Consider the following 25,173-nt stretch of genomic DNA (forward strand, 5'->3'; position numbering starts at 1 on the left):
CCCTCTAGGAACCACGTGGGTGAATATCACAAGCAAAATCTTGAGCAAAGATTCATTTGGCTTTTATTTTTACTATTGATTCCATTTAGTGAAAGTAAAAGCAGCAAAACGAATCTGCTACTAGAAGTCAGGACAGTGGTCACCTTTGAGGAGGAGGGAGAGCGCAGGTAGGAGGAAGCATCGACGGGGAATTCTGGAGTGCTGCTAATGTTCTATTTCTTGACCTGTGGCTGGATACACAGATTTATTCATTTTATGATAACTCATTGAGTTCACACTTAGGATTTGTACAGTTTTCTTGCTGTGTGTTATATTTCTTTTTTTTTTTTAATTTAAATTGATTAACATATAGTGTATTATTAGTTTCAAAGGGAGAGTATAGTGATTCATGAGCTGCATACAACACCCAGTGCTCATTACAGCAAGTGCCCTCCTTAATGCCCATCATTCAGTTAGCCCATCCCCCACTCCGCTCCCCTCCAGCAACCCTCAGTTTGTTTCCTAGAGTTGAGAGTCTCTTATGGTTTGTCTCCCTCTCTGATTTTGTCTTATTTTATTTTTCCCTCCCTTCCCCTATGATCATGTTTTGTTTCTTAAATTCCACATATGAGTGAAACCATATGAGAATTGTTTTTCTCTGACTGACTTATTTCCCTCAGCATAATACCCTCTAGTTCCATCCACGTCATTGCAAATGGTAAGATTTCATTTTTTTGATGGCTGAGTAATATTCCATCGTGTGTACATACCACATCTTTGATCTGTCAATGAATATCTTGCAGAAAAATGACATTGGACCATTTTCCTACACCACACACAAAAATAAACTCAAAATGGATGAACGACCTCAATGTGAGACAGGAATCCATCCAAATCCTAGAGGAGAACACAGGCAGCAACCTCTTCGACCTCAGCTGTAGCAACTTGCTAGACATGTCTTCAAAGGCCAGCAAAACAAAAGCAAAAATGAGCTATCTGGACGTCATCAAGATAAAAAGCTGTTGCACAGCAAAGGAAACAGTCGACAAAACCAAAAGACAGCCGACAGAATAGGAGATATTTGCAAGTGTCTTATCAGATAAAGGGCTAGTATCCAAAGTCTATGAAGAACTTATCAAACTCAACACCCAAAAAACAAATAATCCAGTCAAGGAATGGGCAGAAGACATGAACAGACATGTCTCCAAAGAGGACATACAAATGGCCAACAGACCCCTGAAAAATGCTCCACATCACTCAGCATCAGGGAAATACAAATCAAAACCACAATGAGATACCACCTCACACCTGTCAGGCTAAAATTAACAAGTCAGGAAACAACAGATGTTGGTGAGGATGTGGAGAAAGGGGAGCCCTCTTACACTGTTGGTGGGAACGCAAGCTGGTGCAGCCACTCTGGAAAACAATATGGAGGTTCCTCAAAAAATTAAAAATAGAGCAACGCTGGGGCGCCTGGGTGGCACAGCGGTTAAGCTTCTGCCTTCGGCTCAGGGCGTGATCCCGGCGTTGTGGGATCGAGCCCCACATCAGGCTCTTCCGCTATGAGCCTGCTTCTTCCTCTCCCACTCCCCCTGCTTGTGTTCCCTCTCTCGCTGGTTGTCTCTATCTCCGTCGAATAAATAAATAAAATCTTAAAAAAAAAAAAATAGAGCAACCCTGCGACCCCGCAATTGCACTACTGGGTATTTATCCAAAGGATACAAACACTGATGTGAAGGGGCCCCTGCATCGTAACGTTTATAGCAATGCGCACAACAGCCAAAATATGGAAAAAGTCGCTGGGTGTTCTATTTCAGTTAAAACTGTTAGAACAACAACAAAAACCAAACCAAACCAAACCAGTTACAATGGCCTATAAGGACCGAAACGATTTGCTCATTTTTAGCTCTCTGATTTAATTTCCTACCACTCTCCCGGACTGGTTCGCTTTGCTCGCACTCTGCTGGCCTGGCTCTTCCTTGAATAGACTGGGGCTTGTACACCTGCGCTTCCCTCTGTCTGGAAGCGCTCCTCCCACGTGTGCACGTGGCTCATTTCTCACCCGTGAAAGGTATTTAACGCACACATTCCCTCTCAGAGAGGATCACTCTTCTCTTACCACCAACCCTCACCCTCGTACATTCAGCGGCCTTTTTTTGAAATTTAAATTCAATTTAGCTACCATATACTGTATTATTAGTTTCAGGGGTAGAATTTAATGATTCATCAGCTGCATACAACACCCAGTGCTCGTTATATCATGCGCCCTCCTTAGTGCCCATCACCCAGTTATCCCATCCTCCACCCACCTCCCCTCCAGTAACCCTCAGTTTGTTTCCTAGAGTTAAGAGTCCCTTATGGTTTGCCTCCCTCTCTGTTTTCATCTTATTTTATTTTTCCTTCCCTTCCCCTATGTTCTTCTGCTTTGTTTCTTAAATTCCATACATGAATGAAATCATATGGTATTTGTCTTTCTCTGACCAACTTATTCCCTTAGCATAATACCTTCTAGTTCAATCCACGTCGTTGCAAAAAGCAAGATTTCTCTTTTTCATGGCTGAGTCACACTCCATTGTGTATATATAGACCATATCTTCTTTATCCATTCATCTGTTGATGGACATCTGGGCTCTTTCCATACTTCGGCTATTGTGGACATTGCTGCTATAAACATTGGGGTGCTTGTGCCCCTTCGAATCACTATGTTTATATCCTTTGGGGTAAATACCCAGTAATGGAATTGCTGGGTCATAGGGCAGCTCTATTTTTGACTTTCTGAGGAACCTCCTTACTGTTTCCCAGAGCGGCTGCACCAGCCTGCATTCCCACCCTTGTACATTCAGCTGCCTTCGAATTTATTTTTCTCCATAATGCTTACCATCTAGCATACGTCATAATTTGCATTTTTTTAAAATTCTCTCTTCCACTAGAATGTAAGCGCCATGAGAGCAAAGAATTTTGTGTCTTTTTCATGGTTGTGACCACTCTTTTTTTTTTTTTTTTAAAGATTTTATTTATTTATCCGACAGAGATAGAGACAGCCAGCGAGAGAGGGAACACAAGCAGGGGGAGTGGGAGAGGAAGAAGCAGGCTCATAGCGGAGGAGCCTGATGTGGGGCTCGATCCCATAATGCCGGGATCACGCCCTGAGCCGAAGGCAGACGCTTAACCCCTGTGCCACCCAGGCGCCCCGGTTGTGACCACTCTTGACCAAGGCTTGGCACGTGGTAGGCACATACTACTCAACCAATGAGCAGCTGCTGAGGACACTCCATTCTTTCTCTTTGAGGTTCTCTGTTCAGGATATTAAGGAACAGTGTCTCTTTTGTAAGGAGTCTGGGCATACCTGAGGCCCAAGGACTCCCTAGGAACTGTTGCCTCCCTGCCTAGCACATTCCTTGAAGTCTCCTTTGTTTTTTGTAGACAGCAATTAGGCATTTAACAAGTCACTCTTTCTACTATTTGCGCTGTTCCATGTTAATTCAGTAAGCGAGGCTATAGAAATCATGGCATTCAGACCGTATGTATTAGATCCCTTTGACGGACCAACTTCGTGGCTGAAGATTGGCAACATGAACAGGAAATGTTGGTCCTCTGCGCTCACCATGTGGGAGAGGAGCCTGGCAGGTAAGGGAGTAGTTTCGGCGCAGTGACCTCGCCCTTGAGCTGGGACGGGGCTGACCTCTGCTTGCCTCGTACCTGGCGCACTCGGTACCAAGTCCTTCTTTCTTTCTGTCGTAATTATGAGATTGTTTTCCTGTCTTTTCCAGAATCTTGAGGACAGGGATTGTGCTTATTATCTCCGTATCCCTAGCGCTTAGCACACTTTCTAGCTCCATACATGTCGAAGCAATAGAGGTGCGTGCCCCGTGGGAGCACAGGGAAGTGAGCGTCGGGGGCCGGGGGAGTGAGGGGTTGTCAAGGAGCACTTCTCAGGGGAGATAACATTGTCGCAGTGTTTTGAATAAAAGCGACAGGTTCCCAGAGCTCAATTATTTGTAATTCTTCCAAGAATGCCCTGCTCTTTCTCTGCTCTGCTGTTCCTTTTGCCTGAAATGCCCTTCCTCGCCTTTTCCACCTGGTGAGCTCCGAGTGATCCTTCAAGGATGAGCTCAAATACCTGCTTGCCTCTGCTTCTATTTGTGGAGAGTTTGCTTGGGTACAGGGGGACGAGAAAGGGGTCTGTGACAGAAGAGACAAAGTAGAAGAAGGTGGAGAAGGGGAAGGTAGAGGCCCCCGAAAGTCTACGGAAAAAAAAAAAAAGGCTGGAGGCATTTTGCTTCTGGAAGGTGAGGAAGTTACAGACAATGTTCCAAAGCCCTTCTGTGAGACTTTGGGCACAAGGAGAGCTGCTTCAGGGTCCAGATGGTGTGACTTGGCCACCAGGGAGAACCCCACAACCCAAGAAACTCCTCAAAACTTCTGCCGAGCTATCAATTTGATCTTTTAGAAACTAGCTAAAGAATTGCTGGAACAGGAAAAGAACTGTTTTGATCTCCCCTGCCCCCCACCTCCAGGCCCCAGGACAGGTCTGGGCAGATAACTCATAAAGTGCCCAACGGTTACCTCAGCTTCATCATAATGTTAAAAATCCCTGCCCTGGGAGAGCATAAGCCTCATTGGCATAACGTACAACGTATGTATAGGCGTGTTTTCTGAGTGTGCACGTGCAACTCCATGCCTGGCCATTACACGCGATGAGGAGGAGCTCTCCCTCTGAATATTCATCCCAGCCCCCAGTGGGAGGAGCCTGCTTATCTACACATTTAATGCCATCTCTACCAAAATACCAACAGCATTTTTCACAGCACTAGAACAAACAGTCCTAGAATTTGTAGGGAACCACAAAAAACCCCGAACAGCCAAAGCAATCCTGAGAAAGAAGAACAAAGCTGGAGGAATCACAATTTCAGAGTTTGAGATAAACTACAAAGCTGTAGCAACCAAAACAGTATGACACTGGCACAAAAGAGACACATAGATCAATGAAACAGAATAGAGCTCCCAGAAATAAAGCCAGGTATATGGTCAACTAATCTTCAACAAAGGAAGCAAGAATATACAATAGGGAAAAGACAGCCCCTTCAACAAACGGTGTTGGGAAAACTGGACAGCTACATGCAAACAATGACACTGGACCACTTTCTTACACCATACACAAAAATAAACTCAAAATGGATTAGGACCTAAATGACCTGAAACCAGAAAATTCCTAGAAGAAAACACAAGCAGTAATCTTTTTGTCATCAGCCATAGAAACATTTTGCTAAATATGTCTCCTTCGGCAAGGCAAACAAAAGTAAAATTAAACAACTGGGGCTATACCAGGAGAAAAAGCTTTTGCATAGTGAAGGATACCATCAACACAACAAAAAGACAACCTACCGATGGGAGAAGATATTTGCAAATAATATACCCGATAAAGGATTAGTATGCAAAATATATAAAGAACTTATATATATATAAGGATTAGTATGCAAAATATATAAAGAACTTATAACTTACACAACTCAACGGCCCCCAAACAAATAATCCAATTAAAAAATGGGCAGAAGACATGAACGGACATGTCTCCAAAGAAAACATCCAAATGGCCAACAGACACATGAAAAAATGCTCCACATCCCTCGCCATCAGGGAAATACAAATCAAAACCACAATGAGATACCACCTCACATCTGTCAGAAGGGCTAAAATCAAAAGCACAAGAAATAACAAGCGTTGGTGAGGTTGTGGAGAACAAGGAGCCCTCCTGCACTGTGGGTGGGAATGCAAACTGGTGTAGCCATTGCGGAAAACAGTATGGGGGTTCCTTAAAAAATTAGAAATAAAATTATATGACCCAGTAATTTCACTACTGGGTATTTACCTAAAGAAAATGAAAATACTAATTCTAAAAGATACAGGAACCACTGTATCTTTAATTGCCGCATTTACCAGAGCCCTGACACAGAAGCGACCCACGTGGCCACCCACAGATGAACGGATTGAGAAGGTGTGGTGTACACACACACTGGAATATGACTCGGCCTTGGAAAGAATGAAATCTTGCCATCTGCAACAGCATGGATGGATCTAGAGGGGATTATGCTAAGTAAAATAAGCCAGGGAGAGAAAAACAAATACCGTATGGTCTCACTCATACATGGAACTTAAGGAAGAAAACAAAGAAGAAAAGACACAAACCAAAAAGCAGACGAGAGAGAACAAACTGCTGGTTACCAGGAGGTGGGTAAAATAACTGAAGGGGATTCAGGATACACTTACCATGATGAACCCGGAGTTATATATACAATTGTTAAATCACTATATTATACACCTAAAACTAATATAACACTGTATGTTAATTATACTTGCATTTTTAAAAATTGACTTAAAAGGAAAAAAAGGAGCTGCTTACTCCCGTTTGGGGGAGTCACAGCTTTGGAACTTATGTTCTCTTTATTTGCTGCAAATACAGAAGACTTCACAAGGCCACTCCAGCTCTGTAGTCTCTCTCAATCACCCACGTTGGTCCAGTAACAAAGTCTGGTGACCCAGATGGGACTCTCGTCCTCCTGAGGTTCTGCCCTCCAGGTCCCTGGTTTCCGATGAGCAGAGCCGAGGGCAGTGGCGGCTCGTCCTGGGCTAACGCGTTCAAGCTCCGGGGCCTGGGCCAGGAGCGGATTCCTTGCGGGGCTCTCCCTCCTTGGTGCCTCTAACCACCGCCAGCGTTGGGCCATCCCCTGAAATCCAGCGGCCGCACTGGCTATCTTTACAATGATCCCTGCTGGCATAAGCTGGGTCTACAGCACAGCTTTTACAGGTAAATGAGATTGTCTCACCGAGTCTGAGTAAATCGGGAGAAAACAGAAAGATGGCATCACCGGGCTCCTCGGGAGGCTTGGACGCCCCAGGCTGGTGAAACGGGAACGGGGGCGTTGGTTTAAAGACTAGTCAGGGGATAAAGTTGTCTGGTCCCTTTGTCGGGGACTCTGGGCACAGTTGTTCCGTTACCTGGTGCTTAGGGTCTGGGAGATCGCCAGACGTCTCCGTCCTGGCTGATCTAATTCTGCGTCATATGTTTTTAGTCAGTAGGCTGTGGCTGGCTGTTTGGATGGCCACCCTGGCTGCTTGTTCTTTGTGTAGCTTGTCCTTCCTTTCTTTTCTTTCCCGGCGATCTGTAAGTAGGGAACCCCGGTTCTCCGGTTTACCTTCGCTGTGACTAACTGATAAGATAGACACCCCAGAGTCCTTGGCAGTCTCCGAACATCTTTTAAGCCACTGGGGCACCTTTCTTTCTCAGGTTTTTTCTGAAGGACAAGCCACTGGAGTCTTAAATATTCTGTGAGCAAATGGTGTGGCATTTGTGTCACCGCTACTCACTGTGAACTCCCTTTGTAAGTTAGAAGAAGACTCTAAGGGGGCGCCTGGGTGGCACAGTGGTTAAGCGCCTGCCTTCGGCTCAGGGCGTGATCCCGGCGTTCTGGGATCGAGCCCCACATCAGGCTCCTCCGCTATGAGCCTGCTTCTTCCTCTCCCACTCCCCCTGCTTGTGTTCCCTCTCTCACTGGCTGTCTCTGTCTCTGTCAAATAAATAAATAAATAAAACCTTAAAAAAAAAAAAAAAAAGAAGAAGGAGACTCTAAGGAAGATTCCCAGAACATGGGACAAGTTCCACCCCGAGGGAAAGCCTGTGGGCTGTAGTCTCCAGAACTGGAAGGTTTTGGATCCTCTCCCTGGACTCAGAAGCAAGTGATCTTTTGCAACACAGCCTGGCCACAATATACAGTAGAGGGTGCAATAAAGTGGCCAGAAAACGGAACTTTAAAATTCAAGACCACACTGCGATTGAAACTATTTTGTAGAAAAGTAAGAAAATGGGGAGAGATCCCATACGTTCAATGCTTTATGCCACTATATCGAAATGAAGGTTTACAAAGGAAATGGAAAATTTGTAAGATAAAGGTGGAACCTAAAACCTCCAAAAGACTTCCCGTATTAGATCTGATGAAGAACTCTGCCTCTAAGTCCGAAGACATAAAGCTAGAAACCATTTGCCTCAAATCCCTTCTACATTTCCATAAGTCGCAATAAACCTCCGCCTTATTTCCCCCGTACCCAGATCCTTAGGGACACCCAGACCCCAATTCCTCCAACCCCATCAGTGCTAACCCCCGATTTCTCAGTAACACCCCCAAGAGGTCCCTGATGTCTCCTCCCTTACCAGATAGCACTACTAGATTAGGGACCTGCTTCCAGCCTGGGGCCGGAATATTCCCATTTAGACAGGTCCCTAAAGGTGACAGACGTCTCATTAATGTGCGTGTCCTCTTTTCAACATCAGACCTGTGCGGCTGGTAGGCACACCAGGGGACTATGAGCTGATCTGGCTGAATTCATAAATTTATGCATATTTTCTATGCACAGTCCGGTCTGGGGGGACAGCCAAGCTTTACTAACCGTCCTCCTAGAGGCAGAAGAAAAGTCTGGGTGGCGGCAAAAGCCAGAGAAGGGGCTGAAAGGGACCGTCACCCTGGGTTGTATTCTCCGAGACGGAGCGAGGAGGCAGTGCCAGGAGCTGACCCTCGGTGGGATCCTAATTCCTTAGACGGAAGAGAGGGTTTATAGGGCTTTTCCGGAGCCTACTTTTGAAAGCTATGCAAGAAGTAAGTGGACCTCCTATAGACTGATCCACATTGCCGGAGTCCCAGGGGACAAGTGAAAACCCACCCGCCAGCTCAGGCTGCTGGATAGTCTGAGATGGCATACACACTGGGACCTCAAGGCCCGAGGTAGCCAAAGTGGTCCTTAAGACCCATTTCCGATCTCCAGGTGCCCCAGAAATCCGTAGGAAACTTCCAAAATGGGCCATAGGTCCGGACACTGACTCTGCTCGGCTAGCAGAGGCAGCCCTTGGGGTGTCCGGTAGGGAGGGGGTGGGGCGGGGCGGGGGGGGGTGGAGTTGCGAGGAGAGAGGTCGAGAAAGCTGAAAGGTGAGCTGCCTTCTGACAGTGGTGCTCCAGGCCACTCGAGGTACCCAGGGTCAGGAAGGAAGACACCCACGAAGACACCCTGCCCCCCACCCCCAACCCGTGGGATCAAGAGGCCGCTGACAGAGTTGGGTTACAGTCAGGGTGCTTACTGTAAACAGGAAGGGCAATGGAAACAGAACTACTCACCGCCCCCAAAAGGAGGATGGGCAAAACTGAATCATCCCAGCTGCCCCTCCACGATGATGGGGTGTGATGGGGCCATGGGGCTCCCTGGCCGGCTTCAGACAACCAGATCCTCGTTTCCCATGAGGAGCCCTGGTGACCCTCACAGTGGGAGGAGTGTGGGTGGAACTGTCACTTAATACTGGAACCACTTTCTCTGTGTGGAGCACCCAGAAGAGTAGCCTTTCTAACACTCAATGTAATATAAAAGGAGTCTCGGGAAGAGAAACCAAGAGATTTCTGGAGACTCTGACCTATGGCATAGGATCAAAATGACAAAAGCACTCTTTTCTTTATGCAGCAGAACGTCCGGTTCCTCCTTTAGGGGGAGACATCTTCTCCAAATTGGGAGCCTTAATCAGCTGGGAGCAGGACAGGAGAGAGAGCCAAGTGTCCAGGTCCCGGGGGCTAAACTCACGGCTGTCCTACACGGTCTGCCAGGGTCTGAAGGGAAGACAGAGTATTTTAAGCCAGGTTAACCTGCAGGTCTGGGCACAAGGATGAGTGGGATGTGCCCCCAGTGCCACACTCGTGATGCTGGAATTAAAACAGATGGATGGGGCGCCTGGGGGGCTCAGTGGGTTAAGCGTCTGCCTTCAGCTCAGGTCATGATCCCGGGGTCCTGGGATCGAGTCCCACATCGGTCTCCTTGCTCAGTGGGAGCCTGCTTCTCTCTCTGCCTCTTCCCCTGCTTGTGCTGGCTCTCTCTCTCTGTCAAATAAGTACATAAAATCTTAAAAAAAATAAAACCGATCGATCATTGGCTAGGGGTAAGGCAACACCCCTTAAAACCAGAAGCTTTTTATAAAGGGGTCTTCTGGGTAAAAAATAGATTCTTAGAGCAAGGGTTGAGCAGGCCACGCAGATCCCCACTCAATACCCCAGTTTACCGTTAAAAAGCCAGGGAGCAAGGAACAGATCATTCAAGGCCTCTAAGCTGTTAATGAGGCTACTTGAGACGTACGTCTGTCGAGCCCTATCAGCTGATCCACCAAGTAATAGTAAATATTACACTGCGTTAGATTTAAAGAAGGCCTTTTTCTGCTCCCCACCAGATTCGGAGTCCCAAGAATTATTTGCCTTTGAGTGGAAAGACCTCGGCCCCCCAGCAAAACCATACTGCTGGACCGGTTTACATCAGGGATTTTAAAAAATTCCCCTACTCTCTCTGGAGAAATCCCAGAACAAGCCTTAAAAAAGGGAACTCTAGAAAACAGCACTCTCGTGAATGCATGGGTGGTGTTGCAAAAGCCAGCCTCACTCAGGGTCTTCTGACAAAAATGCTAGATTCCTGTTAAATTTCCGAGCCAGCAAGGGGTACTGGTATCAAAAGACAAGGCTCACAGTGCTAAGGAACCTGTAAAAGGCTGGGGCTCCTTATTTCTAAGGGGGCCACAAGGTCTTCCTCGTGAAAGAGAAAGCGGAGTGTCAGCCGGCCTCACCAAGGACCCACAAGCAAGTGTGCGGGATTTGGGGAATGGCTGGGTTTGGCCGCATCTGTGTTCCTGACTTTGGGCTAAGTGTGAAATCCCTTTATGATGAGTTTCAGGGACCTGAGACCAACCCATCTGAGTGGGATAAAGCCTGTGATCAAGCTTTCATTAGACTGAAAGCCCTCCTTCCAGAAACCCCAGCCTTAGCGTTACCAGGCCTTGAAAGGCCGTTGGATTTATATGTACAGGGAAGACAAGGAGTGGCCGTGGGGGTGTTAACCCAAACGCTGGGGGCCTTGAAGAGAAGGGTAGCTTATTTCTCTAAAGAGTCGGACTCCCTGCCTGAGAGCTGTGGCAGCCACAGGCCCTTCGATCAGAGAGGCAGAGAAAACCTATGGGTCAGCCTGCAACAGTCTGGACCCCACACCTGGTCTCTGGTTTATTGGAAACCGAAGGACCTCTGTGGCTACTCCGACACAGAATACGGCGCTATCAGGCCGTGCAGCGAGGCCCCCCTCGGCGACAGCTGAAGCCATGTCACGCTTGACACCCAGCCACTCGACTTCCGGACCTGATCCACCGACTACCCACAGTGGCCCAGAAGTGACGGATCAAGGGTACTCTATCCAGTCCCAGAGATCTCCGGAGCAGAGCCCCGTCCCATGCAGACGGAGGCTGGTTTGTAGCGGTTTCATAGAAAAAGGGGCATGACCCTAACCACTCTTGTGGAGGCCGAGAGGCTGGCCCCAGGCTCCTCCGTCCAAAAGGCAGACAGAATTGTGCTAAACAGAGCTTTAGAATTGGGTCAAGAGAAAGGGCTACCTATTCACACCGATTCTAAATACACCTGCTCTGTCATCTGTGCTCCTGGAGAAATAGGGAAAGAAAGCGGGTCCTTAAATGCTGGAAAGAAAGGAATCGAATATGGCAAAGAAATCCACAGGCTGCTGGAAGCAGGGCAAAGCCACCACAGATGGCAGTGGGGCAGTGACTGTAAGGGCCACCAGAAAGGAAATTCAGAAGTCATACAGGGAGGCTGTTTGGCGGACGCAGGCATGGAAAGGCCTGCTAGACCAGGGGAGACTTTGCAGCGGCCATTACGCCCTTCCTTGCCTCTTTATCAGTCCACCTAGTCCTATGATGAAAGAGAGGAGGGAGCAAAAATGGGCTCCCCGTGGTCCCTGATAAGCAGAGATTGGATGACAGAGAGCAGTGGGAAAGTCCGGGCACCCAAGCAAACTGTCTGGGGGTTCCTAAGAGCGCACACGATTCAACCCATGATGGCAAAGAAGCTTCTGCCCGTGGTTAGCAAAGATGGTAGACATCCCGAGGATGAAAGAGATTAGTAAAAGGATAGCAAATCGGTGTGTCTACTGCCAGACAAATAATGTGCAAGCCAGGCCTCTGGTACCCCCTTTAGCCGCAGCAACTCAGACTGGGGGGCACCCCCAGGGGAAGTAAATGCATGTTGCTGTCATGCGGTAGCACCTGGGGTTCAAATACCTCTTGGTGTTTGTGGATACAGTCACTGGATGCATGGGGCCTCTCCCTGTGGGACAGAAAGGCCTTATCAAAAGAGATATTTCCTCGGACGCCTGGGTGGCTCAGTCAGTTGACCATCCAACTCTTGGTTTTGGCTCAGGTCATGATCTCAGGGTTGTGAGACTGAGCCCCACATCGGGCTCCACACTGAGTGTGGAGCCTTCTTGGGATTCTCTCTCTCTCTCCCTCTGTCCCTGCACCCCCTCCCCCCCCAGCTCACATGCTCTCTCTCTTTCTCAAAAAAAGTAAAAAAGAAAAAAAAGAGAGATTTCCCTGATTTGGGTTACCGAGGTTGCTACAGAGTGATAATGGGTCGACTTTCACATCAAAGGTCATTTCTGGGGTAGCCGGAGCTTTGGACATCAAATGGAGGCTACACTCTGTGCCTGGAGACCTCAGTCTTCTAGAAGGACAGGACGAACTAAAAGAACCCTCTGGAAAGGCCCTGGTGAAGTCGTGCCCAGAAACACAGCAAAACTGTTTAAAATTATCACCGATAGCTCCCACCGGGGTAAGAGCTGCCCCAAAGGGTAAACCAAAATCTAGCCCATTCAAAACGACTTATGGGAGGCTCTTTCCTAAAGGCTCTCACTTCTCACCACCAGACCCGGAGGTTTCTCTGGCCATTAAGCATATAGTGAATCTCCAACACGCTCAGCAAGTATCCTTGGCTCTGTCACCTCCCCCAACCTACTGAAATCAGGCTGCCCCCAACAAACCCGGGCATTGGGTGTACCTCCAAACTTGGAAAAGTGGGTCACCCCAGGATCAACCACACCCAATAAAAACAGAGCCTCCTGTCGTACTGTTGGCCATGCTATCTTCTTTAAAACTAGAAGGGTGGTGCCATGGGTCCCCAACTCTGGAGCGGAAAAGTCACCTGCACCAGAAGCTCAGGACGAGGTGCTGCAAGCCACAGACGACAACAAACACACCCGTGAGCCACTCTCCGACCTGACACTTCTGTTCCAGGGGCACGCAGATAAGTAAACCCGTGGACAGGACACCCAGATCTGAACTACAGTGACGTCAGCCCGCACGGTGCTGGCCTGCTCTCCTGCTTTTTTGCCTTGAAGAGGTTAAGCCATTTTCCCCGTGACTGTTTAGTAAGAAATACCACCGCTCCTTGCTCCTATATGGTAAAATGGATAGTTTTCCAGTCCTCTTTGCCCTGCTCACCAGCTTCCAAGGGCTAGGCACCGTGTTTTAGCCCTTAAGATCGTAATGTGAACACTTTCCTGACATTATTGTCACAGTGGTTCTAGGAATATCTCAAGCTACAGACACACCCGAGCACCCTTGGGAACTGAACCCCTAGGGAATCCAAGTAAACTCACAGCGGAGGGAAATAAACTAAAGGCTGTTGGATATGTCACCGACACCCGCACACTGAGGCTGGATGGTTTATACACCATCCAATCCAGAGTGACCCTAGTGTAATTTTGTTCACATCAGGAAATAACTTTACCCAATGGGAATTCACATGGAAGATACAATTACCATCATTTCATGTATTAGTAACTTACACACTTATTATCAAGTACGACATCATTAAAGCACAAAATAGTCTCTTGCCATCTCAACCCAACTTCTGGCCTCCCTTACGCGTCACCCCCATGACAACCAACCACATGCCTAAAGAGACTAGGAAAAACTTACTGAAAATGGTTTTCCAAGGACTTGATCAAATGAAAAAGGCAAAATAGGTCAAAGAAAGCATAAACAGCAAGGGGGCCCAGAATTTACTCTGGAAAGGCTGCCTACGGCATTACCAAAAACACAGGTGTAAATCCCTGATCGGACTTTGCAATTTTATGATCGTAAAAATTTCAATATGAAGCACTGGGTGACATGACCATGCTAATTGGTATATTATTTTCTCAGTAAAAGCATACGTGAGAAATAGTATGTCTTTCCAGGACACTGTCACCGCAACACGGGTGTGTAATACAGCTGATTATATAAGGTGTGAAAGTCAACCTGGTTATTATTTTTTAATGCGTTTTAAGAACTAACGACGCTTGAAGGAACGGTGGCACAATGGGAAAAGGACTATTTTTACATAAAACAATATTAAATCAGCATGTGATGAGGTGAAATGGTGAGACTGTAAGAATTTTACAAAATAATAATTTAGAAACTGTAAATGCTTTTATTCAAAACCACAAAAAAGGCATCAGTTATCCTCATTTGCTGGACGCACCGTTCTTATGAATAACAGCATCTACTGATAAACCTGATTAAAAATGAATTAAAAAAATTAATTGAAAAATTGGAATGAAAACTAAAATACAAATTGGGATGATCCTGGTTGAAACCAGAATACAAAATAATGAAGACCAAATCAGTTTGACAGTGGTGACAGAAGTACTATTATTTGGCTAATGAGAACAAGGAATGCTCCCGACCAGTGGTTTCCAAGCACCCCAGGAGGGGACTTGGGGACCACCAGGAGCTGGTTATGGAGAGTGAGGAGGACACCCAGTGAGTAGGGCTCTGGACCCTGCTCTGGACCTGGAAAAGTGACTTATATCTGTTTTACCATACATTGAGAATGTGTGTGTATCTTTTTTCTTTTTTTTAAGGCTTCGATGTGTTAACAAAAAATCCTGAAAACCACAGTATACTGTTTCCAAGCACACACAGAGAATCGAAATCAGGACATCTGAGCCCACAAAGGCTCCAAACTACTGGAAGACTGATCCGTTTTCTTCTCGCTTAACCAACGTTAAGATGACTTGTCAACGGAGATGGGTCAGAGGGTAACCGACTCCTCGTTAAGTACCTACAGGTTAATAGCACGTACGCAGAGGTAAGCCAGCTAAGTAGGAAGGTGGGGACCACTCTCATGAGCTGGGCAACCACAACCGTAAGCAGGTCTCGTCTTAGCCTGACCTTGGCAACAAGCTGTTTCTGAGAAGCCAAAGTTCTTCATGGCTGAGAGCTCAACTCCTGTAGACATCTCAGAGAACAAGCGATATGAGCTGTGGTACACGTTTTCAATTAGGACTGTTACGCACACAATTTCTAACATGAAAGGTTTAGAGATGATTGGCCAACATACGAGTATGCATAGTACTTGGCGCACAGGTCCTTTAATAAAGTGTTACTGACTCTATTCCGAAAATGTGCTGTTTGCTAGTAGTATGTTCCGAAGGGTAAAAATCAGGGGAAAAAATTCTACTCTAAAAAAAAAAAAGGATGTGAAGTTCACTCTCTTCTAATGCAGCAGTGGGAAATTTTTTTTAAAGTTATAATAGGTTTTATGCTTAATACATACATTTTGGGCTTAGGAAATAACACGTAATTACAACGCAAAATTCGATTTCGATTGATACATAAAAATCTGGAATGCTTCATGAATTTGCGTGTCATCCTTGCGCAGGGGCCCTGCTAATCTTCCCTGTATCGTTCTGATGTTAGTATATGCACTGCCGAAAAGTGCATGAATGTAAGTTTCTTTATGGGCTTTCTGAATTCCTTTAAAAATTCTCCTTCCAGGGTCCAGGGGCGCCTGGGTGGCTCAGTCGGTTAAGCGTCGGACTCTTGGTTTCGGCTCAGGTCATGATCTCAGGGTCGTGGGATCGAGCCCAGAGTCAGGTTACGTGCTCAGTGCGGAGTCTGCCTGAGATTCTCTCTTCCTCTCCCTCTGCCCCTTCCTTTCATGTTCTCTCTCTCTCTCTCTCTCTCAAAGAAATTAATTATTTTAAAAATTAAAGTGAAATAAAAATTCTCCTTCCATAGCTGTACGGGCTGGGTCATTCCCACAGAAAAATTTTATGGGTAAATCTTACCCCCATTGTTAATGATAGCGGGAGGAGAGGGGTGCAATACGTAAATTGCACATCAGCTGGAGAGCTCTGCTGTGGATGTACCCCTGGAACGCCCACAGCCCCTCCTACTGTCAACGTCACTGAGGACTGCTTTCCCAGTGAAGCTCCTTGGTGTCCATTGAGGGGATGCGACAACATTACAGGGACGTGGGAAGGTCAATGTAGGGCACGGACAAGACTGACCCAACCTAAGGGGTGCTGGAGATGGACCTATTTATGTCATCAGGCCCCTGGAAAGGCAGCCACAGGTCCAATCAAGTACACAGCCTTTGTCTCCTGCATGCAATGGCATCCCCAAGCTGGGACCCCGCATTGCTTAACTGGTTTAACTCAACGCAGGCTCACTGAGCCTGTGCACCCCAGGACATGCTTTTATTTGAGGACCATGCCACCATAGGCTCCCAGGGCATCATCTCCAGCTGGGATGTTTATCTCCCCGTTTCTCGCTTTTGCTCATGTGTCCGTTGACGATATCCTGCTCACTGGGCCATGTACTGTAGGCTTCATGAGTCCCACGCAGACGACCTTACATCACCCTACTCAATCTTCCCATCAGGAACAGAGAGCCTGGGGCCTGGTTCTGGCCAGCGTTGGATCGCCCATCAGATTAAGCAGCCCTTGGGAGGTTTTATGTATCATGAGGCCACCCTAGGAACTGGCACAATAGAAACCCTGGCTAGAAATACAGGCGGTGCCCTCAAGAATTTACAAATTGTCGTTGACTCTTTCGCTAATGTAGTGTGAGGTAACAGACCAGCTCTGGACCACTTGTTAGCAGAAGGAGGGGACCTGTGTGTAACTAAAACCTCACGTTCTACCTGGAGCACTCATTCCTCAGATGAAGTAGAAGTGGATATTAAAACCTCTCTGATCACGAGGCTTGACTGCGTACCTTCAACCAGAGGGCATCTCCCAGTTAAGTCTGGCCGACTACCAAACGGCACGACCCAGTATCACAAATTTCCTCTCTTTCCTGCGGCCACTAATAATCCTGCTACTAATAATCCTTACTCCTTGGACCTGCATACTTAACTCTTCGTACAGTTCCTGACCAAGCCTACACAGGCCATACAATTACAGAAGGTGGTAACACAAGGGTGTGAGCAGCTCAGAGCGAAGCCCGGCGACCCACATACCTCGGACTAGCTGGAAGAGGTTCTCTACCTCCCCGGACCCCCACGACGGTGCCCACGTCCAGCAGGAAGCAGCTACAGAAGATGATCCATCATCCCATGGCCCTCAGGAATGAGAAGCAGAATAAAAGTAGAGAACGGATTTTGTCACCAGTGAGACCTCCTAGACTCAGGAAACTCCTAGACGCTTCTGCCTAACTACGAATTTCATCTTTTAGAAACTAACTAATGAATTGCTGGAACAGGAAAAGAAACCTTTTGAATATCAACTCCAGGAGAGTCGTCGTCGTCATCATCATCATCATCAGAAAGTAAGTGCTGGTAAGGATTAATAAAATAAATAATTATTAATAAAATAAGTGCTGGAGAAATTAGAACCCTCATACATTGCTGGTCGGAATGTCAACTGGACCGGCCACTGTAGAAAAAGACTTAGTGACTCCTCAGAATATTAATCCTAGAGTTATCGTATGATCCAGAATTGGATCACAATTGAAAACAGGTCCTCAAGCAACTACTTGCACGCAAACCTTCATCACAGCAGCGTTCACAAGAGCCAAAGGGTAGAAACAACCCAAGCGTCCATCTGTATAGATGAGCGGATAAATAAAATGTGGTACGTACATACAATGGAATATTATTGAACAATAAGAAGAAACGAAGTGCTGATACATGATACAGTACGAATGAAGCTGGAAAACATTATACTAAGTGAAAGAAGTCAGACACACAGGTCGCACATCACACTATTTCACTGATATGAAATGTCCAGAATAGGTAGACCCACAGAGACAAAAAGCTAGTCGGTATTTGCCAGGAGGGAGCGGGGCTTGGGGGGCAAATGGGTAATTACTGCTTAATGGACATAGAGTCTTCTTTCGGGGTGATAGAATGTTTTGGAATGATGAAAGTGGTGGTCGCAAAACATCGTGAATGTACTAAATGATACTGAATTATATACTTTACAACTATTATTTTATGTTTTGTGAATTTCTCTTTAATGGAAGAAAGAAAGAAAATCTGCCTGTAGATGGAGACCCAGCTGAGGCTAGATGGGGACTGGGAGGCTGGAAGCTGAGAGTCACGGGAGGCTGGAGGTCACATGGGGACAGACCACGGACTCTGAGAGGTGGAAAGGCACAGTTGTCCCCGAGGATAATGCAAAACAACTCCTTGCCCGCGATGCGCAACAAAAATGAGCAACAGTAAACACTGGAAGGTGTGGATGATTGGTTAGAGAAGTAGCTAAGGGAGCCATTGGATACAATCTCTCAGCAGAAAAGTCTGGGAGTTTTGACTCAGGACCTCAGAATCATATGGCTAGCTCACATGATTGGTTCTGCCTCCGCTTGCAACCACTTCTCTCCTCAACATCAGAATACCCGTATCTGCTTCTGGCAAACACGCTCAAAGAATTAGTCCTCATTTCTCCCTCCCTTCAACCCCAGTAGGACTAAAATCCCATGAAATCTAGAACCTTGCTACTCAAGGGGTGTGGTCCACGGAGCAACACTGGGTTTACCAGGGAGCTTATTAGAAATGCAGAGTATTTGTCTGCATTCAGAATCGGTATTATAAGATTCCCTAGTAATTTGTATGTATATTAATGTTTGATAAGTTCCCATCTAGAAAGAATAAAATGGAGAAAAAAATGAAATTCGTTTTCTCCAAGGCATGATGATGCCCGATTTCAGTTATACCTACTGGGATTATTTCTCAACATGGTTTATCTTTTCAGCTTTTTTTAAAAATAGAAAGTCACAGTGTCTGACCAACTGGAAAGAAGGTGGGATGGCGTGAGTCATCGTCCTTCATACTCGTTTTCAAAATTGATTGAATTTGTGCCAGATCCTTGCCACAGCGGATTTCTTTCCCTTCCTCAAACTCTTCCCAGCAGAGGGCCTTGCACACGTCTGACCCCATGCAAAGCAGATCCCCTCGTCTCTCTGTTTCATGGTACCCTGCCGATTTTCTTCCTAGTGTCATATTTTGTAATTATATATACATTTATGTGAATAGGTAGCTCGTGGAAACTAGCATGGCAAGGTGATTTTGAGCACAGACTCTGAAACCAGACTCCTGATCTCCAAACTTGGCAATCACTGCTTCTCTCCTGGGCGTTAGAACACCTGCAAATGCATGGACGTGTGTTTCTTTATCCACGCGGCCCATGGTGCCCCCCCCCCAGCCCATAAATGGGTGACACGAAGTATGTTACTTAAGTGTCGTGTGTCTTCTTTCCTCTTCCCTGAAGTGGGAATAAGGACTGTCTATTTCGACCCTATTTCGTAGGGTCTTTATGAGTGGTATCGATGGAAATGGGAAGGAACCGGGGAATTTTCACCTGAGCACATTCAGAATATTTCAGTTTAGGGTGGGTTCAATTTTGCAAGGAGGTAAAAGCGAGGCAAAGATGTGGGGCTTTGCCCCCAGGCCAGGGAGTGGCTTTTGAATATAGGAACAAATTCTCCCTCTTTCTGCATCTTACACCTACTGCCCAGGGTTCTGTCCTCCTTGCGCTCGCTCCTTAGCTTTATTCGCTCCGTGCCATGACTTCCAGGCCTCCAGCCCCTAGTCCTCAATTTCCAGCTGCTCTCTGGAAATCTTACGGATAGCACACGGATGTCTTCAAGTTAGCAGGTCCCAAACTGAACTCACTGCTCCTTCATCCCCTCCCCTTTGTCACCCAACTTCGTCACCTTCGGCTACTCCGTCTGAAATTTCCCTGCCCCTTCCACCATACTTCATGCCCTCTTTCCCTGCTTGACTTACTTATCATTTATCGCTGTGCAATATGCCATTTCACTTACTCCTCTTGTTTCCCCTGCTCAAATGTGAACTCCACAGGGATGGGAGTTTTTTCCACTCTGATCATGATGCGTCCCCGGAAAGTAGAAAACCAGCCCTTTCCCCTCACTCCAGCTGCCAGTCAATCTAGTTAATTCTACAGCTGTGGTGATGCTCTCACTTCTGTCTTTTCTCTTGGGCTAGGGCTGTGCTTGGTCAGTTGGCACCGTTTCTCAGAACTGTTGCAACTGTTGCAAGAGCTTGCCCCCTGCTGGCTAATGAAATTTGGGCAAGTTATTGACATCATCTGGGCCCCGCATTTTAAAATGGGGTCAGTAGAGTACAAACTCACAGCCTGTCCTGAGGGTATGTATAAAATCCGTGTGCAACACTCAGCCCAGGACCCGGCACAGGGTACCTTCCTGGGTTCCACCCAGGGGACAGCGGGGAACCGGGAGGCAGCACCAGCCCGTCCCTTTCTCCGCTGCTGGTGAAGTCCTGCTGGTCTGCCTAGACCCTGATCTGCATCAGAGGAAGGGAGATGCCTTTTTATACAATAAGCAAAAACCAATAGGGCTATTTCTAGTGTCTTCCTTGTGCCCAGAAATTTTGGCTACGCTGAGCCATAGATCTTCGATCTCTTCGATGAAGATAGTGAGTTTCAGGCAGAATCGGTAACTTACCTGAGGTTCCAGAGCAGGACAGTAGCTAATGCGAGAAGAGAACTCACTCTCCTGATCTCAGTACTCCTTATAACACAGCATGCTGGGTGTGAACCCCAAACAGTCTGGCCTTAGAAAGAGCTCGCCTCCCGAGCCCCGCGGAGACTTCCCGCAAAGCCGTGAACTGTGAAGGAGCTCGGGCGCTGAGTGGAGAGGAGCTGGCGGTTTCTCAGGCGCCACCGAGAGCCCCCGCCCCCCGCCCCGGGTCCGACGGCAGACAGACAGACGACAGACAGACAGACAGTATGCACAAGTGATTTAGGGGCCGCGCGCTGCGCAAAGCGCGGGGCCTCGGCGGACCCGGGTACCTGAGCTGAGCAGGACGAGGGCGAGCAGCAGGCGAGGCCGGAGCATGCTGTCCGCGGCGCAGCCTGGCGCGGGCGGCCTCCGGGGGCTGGCATCTGCCCTTCGCGGCCCCGTCAGAGACTGAAATTGGTGCTCACCGAGACTTCCCCTTCCTCTCAGAGGTGTGGTAAGCCCTCTTCCTGCGTACTGCAGTCCTGATTTCGTGACTCTTCTGTTTACTTTTTTTTTCTGAGCGGAGCACGATGCTCTTCAGTGTGCTGTGTGAATTGGCATTTTCGTTTCCCATCTAAATCCTTTTCTCATTTTTTGGTGGTTTTTTTATTGCGGTGAAATAGCCTAAATGACATGGCATGGTGTTGTAAGCTAAAAGCAGCCGTCGTATGGGGCGCCTGGGTGGCTCAGATGGGTAAGCGTCTGGCTTTGGCTCTCAGGTTGTGATCTCTGGTCATGGGATCGAGCCCCGCGTAGGGAGTCCGCCTGTCCCCCTCCCCTCGCCCTGCTGGTTCTCTCTCTCTCTGTCTCAAATAAGTAAATAAAATCTTAAAAAAAATAAAAGCTACTGTTTTAATTGTTCCAGTCAGTGGCATGAACTGCATTCCCAGTGCTGCCCACAACATTATAGTCGTACCTCGGTTTCTTGTGCTCCACTTTATTGCGCATTGCAAACATTGCGCTTTTTACAAATTGAAGTGTTGTGGGAACCCTGGGTGGAGCAAGTCTACTGGTACCATTTTTCCTACACTTACTTGCTTTGAGCCACATTTTGGCAATTCTCACAATATTTCAAAGTTTTTCATTATTATATTTTTGTGGTGATCTGTGATCACTGATCTTTGATGTTACTATTTTTTAAAAGATTTATGTTTATTTATTTGTGAGAGAGGGGGAGAGAGAGAGAGAGCTAAGAGAGGAGAGGGTCAGAAGCAGATGGAGAAGCAGACTCCCTGCTGAGCAGGGAGCCCGATGTGGGACCCGATCCCAGGACACCGGGATCATGACCTGAGCTGAAAGCAGACGTTTAACCGACTGAGCCACCCAGGTGTCCCAGGAGTCATCATTCTTTTTTTTTTTTTTTTTTTTTTTTAAGATTTTATTTATTTATTTGACAGAGATAGAGACAGCCAGCGAGAGAGGGAACACAGGCAGGGGGAGTGGGAGAGGAAGAAGCAGGCTCATAGCAGAGGAGCCTGATGTGGGGCTCGATCCCACAACGCCGGGATCACGCCCTGAGCCGAAGGCAGACGCTTAACCGCTGTGCCACCCAGGCGCCCCAGGAGTCATCATTCTTGATGTCATTCAGAACCTTCGTGGTTCCTGAGAAGAGGTCAAAATAGCAACATTAACAGGACTTAGAAGAAAAGTGGATGCCGGCCCTCCCGGATACCTTTGAGGGGGTCAAGAAGTAACTGCAGATTTGGCGGAAACAGCAAGAGAACCGGAATCAGAAGTGGAGCCTGAAGATGGGACTGAACAGCTGCGATCTCTTGACACAACTTTAACAAATAAGGGCTTGCTGGTTATGGATGAGCAGGGAAAAAACGATTTTTTTTCTGAGAGGGATTCTACTCCTGGTGAAGATGCTGTGAAGCTTGTCGAAACGACCACAAAGGGTTTAGGGTGTGGTGTAGACACCGTTAGAAACCAGTGGCAGGGATTAAGAGGATTGACTCCAATTTTGAAAGATGTTCTCTTGTGGGTAAAATGCTATCAAAGAGCATCACCTAATACAGAGAAACCGCTCCTGCGGCAAACTTTACTGTGAGAAATGGCCAAACCACCTCGAGCTTCAGCGAGCTGCACCCTGATCACACGGCAGCCCCAACATCGAGGCGAGGTCCTCCACCAGCAACAGCGATGACGACTTGCTGAAAGCTCAGCATTTTTTAGCAGTAAAACCTTTTTACAGTCTTATTGTATCTGATATGTGAGTGTCAGGAGATAAAGAGAGATGATTTTACATCTGCGTTGCTGAGGTTTGAAGATGCTGGCTTAGGGGTGCTTGCAGGAGGAAAGGATGAGGTTGTCACTCAGGGAGGAGCAGAGATCATGAGAGTCGGGGAGGAGAGAGAGAGAACACGTTGAACGGTGCCTATTGACTATATTTCTTATGCTGCACTTTTCATCCCCGTGACTTACGTTATCACGGGCAGTTTGTGTGTCTTGATCCCACTCACCTATTTCGTTCGTGCCCCTGCCCCCTCCTCTCTGGCAACCTCCTGTTTGTTCTCCGTATTTATCAGCCTGTTTTTGCTTGTTGTTTTGTTTTTTAGATTCCATGTATAAGTAAAATCGTATGGTATTTACCCCTCTCTGTCCGGCTTATTTCACTGAGCCTGATACCCTCTTGGTCCATCCATGTTGTTGCAAATGGCAAGATTTCACTTGTTTTTATGACTAAGTAATATCCCACTCTCTCTCTCTCTTTCTCTCTCTCTCTCTATATCTATATATGGCACATTTTTATCCATTCATCTATCAATGGACATTCGCTTCTATATCTTGGCTATTGTAAATAATTCTTTTTTTTTTTTAAGATTTCACTTATTTATTCGACAGAGACAGAGACAGCCAGCGAGAGAGGGAACACAAGCAGGGGGAGTGGGAGAGGAAGAAGCAGGCTCATAGCGGAGGAGCCTGATGTGGGGCTCGATCCCAGAACGCCGGGATCACGCCCTGAGCCGAAGGCAGACGCTTAACTGCTGTGCCACCCAGGCGCCCCTATTGTAAATAATTCTGCAATAAATGTAGACATGCATATATCTTTTTAAATTAGTGTCTTCGTTGCCTTTGTGTAAATATCCAGAAGCAGAATAGCTGGATCATACGGTATTTCTATTCTCAATTGTTTGAGGAACCTCCGGACTGCTTTCTATGGAGGCTGCACTCATTCACCTTCCCACCAAGTTATGAGGGTTCCCTTTTCTCCACGTCCTCCCCAACACGTGTTGTTTCTTGTCTTTTTGATACTAGCCCCTCTGGCTGGTGAAACAACATCTCAGTGTGATTTTGATGAGCATTTCCGGCTGATTAGTGATGTCGAGCATCTTTTCATGTGTCCAACGGCTACCTGTATGTCTTCTTTAGAAAAATGTCTATTCATGGGGCGCCTGGGTGGCTCAGTCAGTGAAGCGTCTGCCTTCAGCTCAGGTCATGATCCCAGAGTCCTGGGATTGAGCCCCACATCGGGGTCCCTGCTCTGCGGGGCGTCTGCTTCTCCCTCTCTCTCTGCCTGCCACTCCCCCTGCTTGTGTTCTCTCTCTCTGTCAAATAAATACATAAAACCTTTAAAAAAGAAAAAAGTCCATTCAGGTTCTCTGCTCATTTTTAAATTGGGTTGATTGGTTTTCTCGGTGTCGAGTTGTATGAGCTCTTTATTTGGTTATAAAGTATTTTTAAATGAAGGTGTGTACTTTTTTTTAGACATACACCTACTGCACACTTAAGAGACTACAATTTGCTGTAAACATAATTTTTTAAAAAAGGTTTATTTATTTGAGAGAAAGAGAGAAGAGAGAAAAAGAGTGTGTGTGTGTGTGTGTGTGTGTGTGTGCGCGCGTGTGTGTGAACGCAGGGAGGGGCAGAGGGAGAGGGAGAAAGAGAATCTCCAACAGACTCCCCGCTGAGCAGGGAGGCCTTGCAGGGCTCGATCCCACAACCCTGAGATCATGACCTGAGCAGAAATCAAGAGTCGGTGCTTCACTGACTGAGCCACGTACGCACTGCAGGATAAACATAACTTTTATATGCACTGGGAAATCAGAAAATTCACTTGACTTGCTTTATTGTGATACCCACTTTATTGTAGTGCTCGGAGCTGAACCCCCAACAGCTCTGAGATATGCCTGTATCTATTTCCAAAATGTTTTCATTACCTGGGATACTGTGATTTATGAGAAGTGTATATTTGGTCACTTGTTTCTTTTCTTTTTTTTTTTTTTTAAGATTTTTTATTTATTTATTCGACGGAGAGAGAGACAGCCAGCGAGAGAGGGAACACAAGCAGGGGGAGTGGGAGAGGAAGAAGCAGGCTCCCAGCGGAGGAGCCTGATGTGGGGCTCGATCCCAGAATGCTGGGATCACGCCCTGAGCCGAAGGCAGACGCTTAATGACTGCGCCACCCAGGCACCCCATGGTCACTCATTTCTTATATATATTTGGTCTTTGTCCATGGCTCCCATCTCACAGCCTCCAAGACCCTTGGAATTTCCTGAGTGACTACAGTAATGAGAGTATCTTTTGTT

At 46.9% G+C, this 25,173-nt stretch overlaps 1 protein-coding gene and 1 non-coding gene across 6 annotated transcripts in view; both read right to left on the bottom strand.

The window, feature by feature from the left end:
• The window catches only part of SLAMF6 (SLAM family member 6), a 33,643-nt gene extending 12,586 nt beyond the window's left edge, over positions 1 to 21,057 (bottom strand). For all 5 annotated transcript variants that reach the window (XM_045784630.2, XM_087855674.1, XM_045784629.2 and 2 more), the window contains exon 1: positions 20,935 to 21,057. In XM_045784630.2, the coding sequence (XP_045640586.2) occupies positions 20,935 to 20,980 (46 nt within the window). In that variant the 5' untranslated portion in view covers positions 20,981 to 21,057. The remainder of the gene's footprint in view (positions 1 to 20,934) is intronic.
• LOC123783833 (U6 spliceosomal RNA) lies at positions 15,492 to 15,596 on the bottom strand. Its single transcript, XR_006777312.2, has one exon. It is a non-coding gene; the product is annotated as a U6 spliceosomal RNA (small nuclear RNA).
• Positions 21,058 to 25,173: the final 4,116 nt, after the last annotated feature.

This window comes from Ursus americanus, chromosome 2, assembly GCF_024610735.1.
Source record: "Ursus americanus isolate L20-20 chromosome 2, mUrsAme1.1.p, whole genome shotgun sequence".
Taxonomy (NCBI): Eukaryota; Metazoa; Chordata; class Mammalia; order Carnivora; family Ursidae; genus Ursus; species Ursus americanus.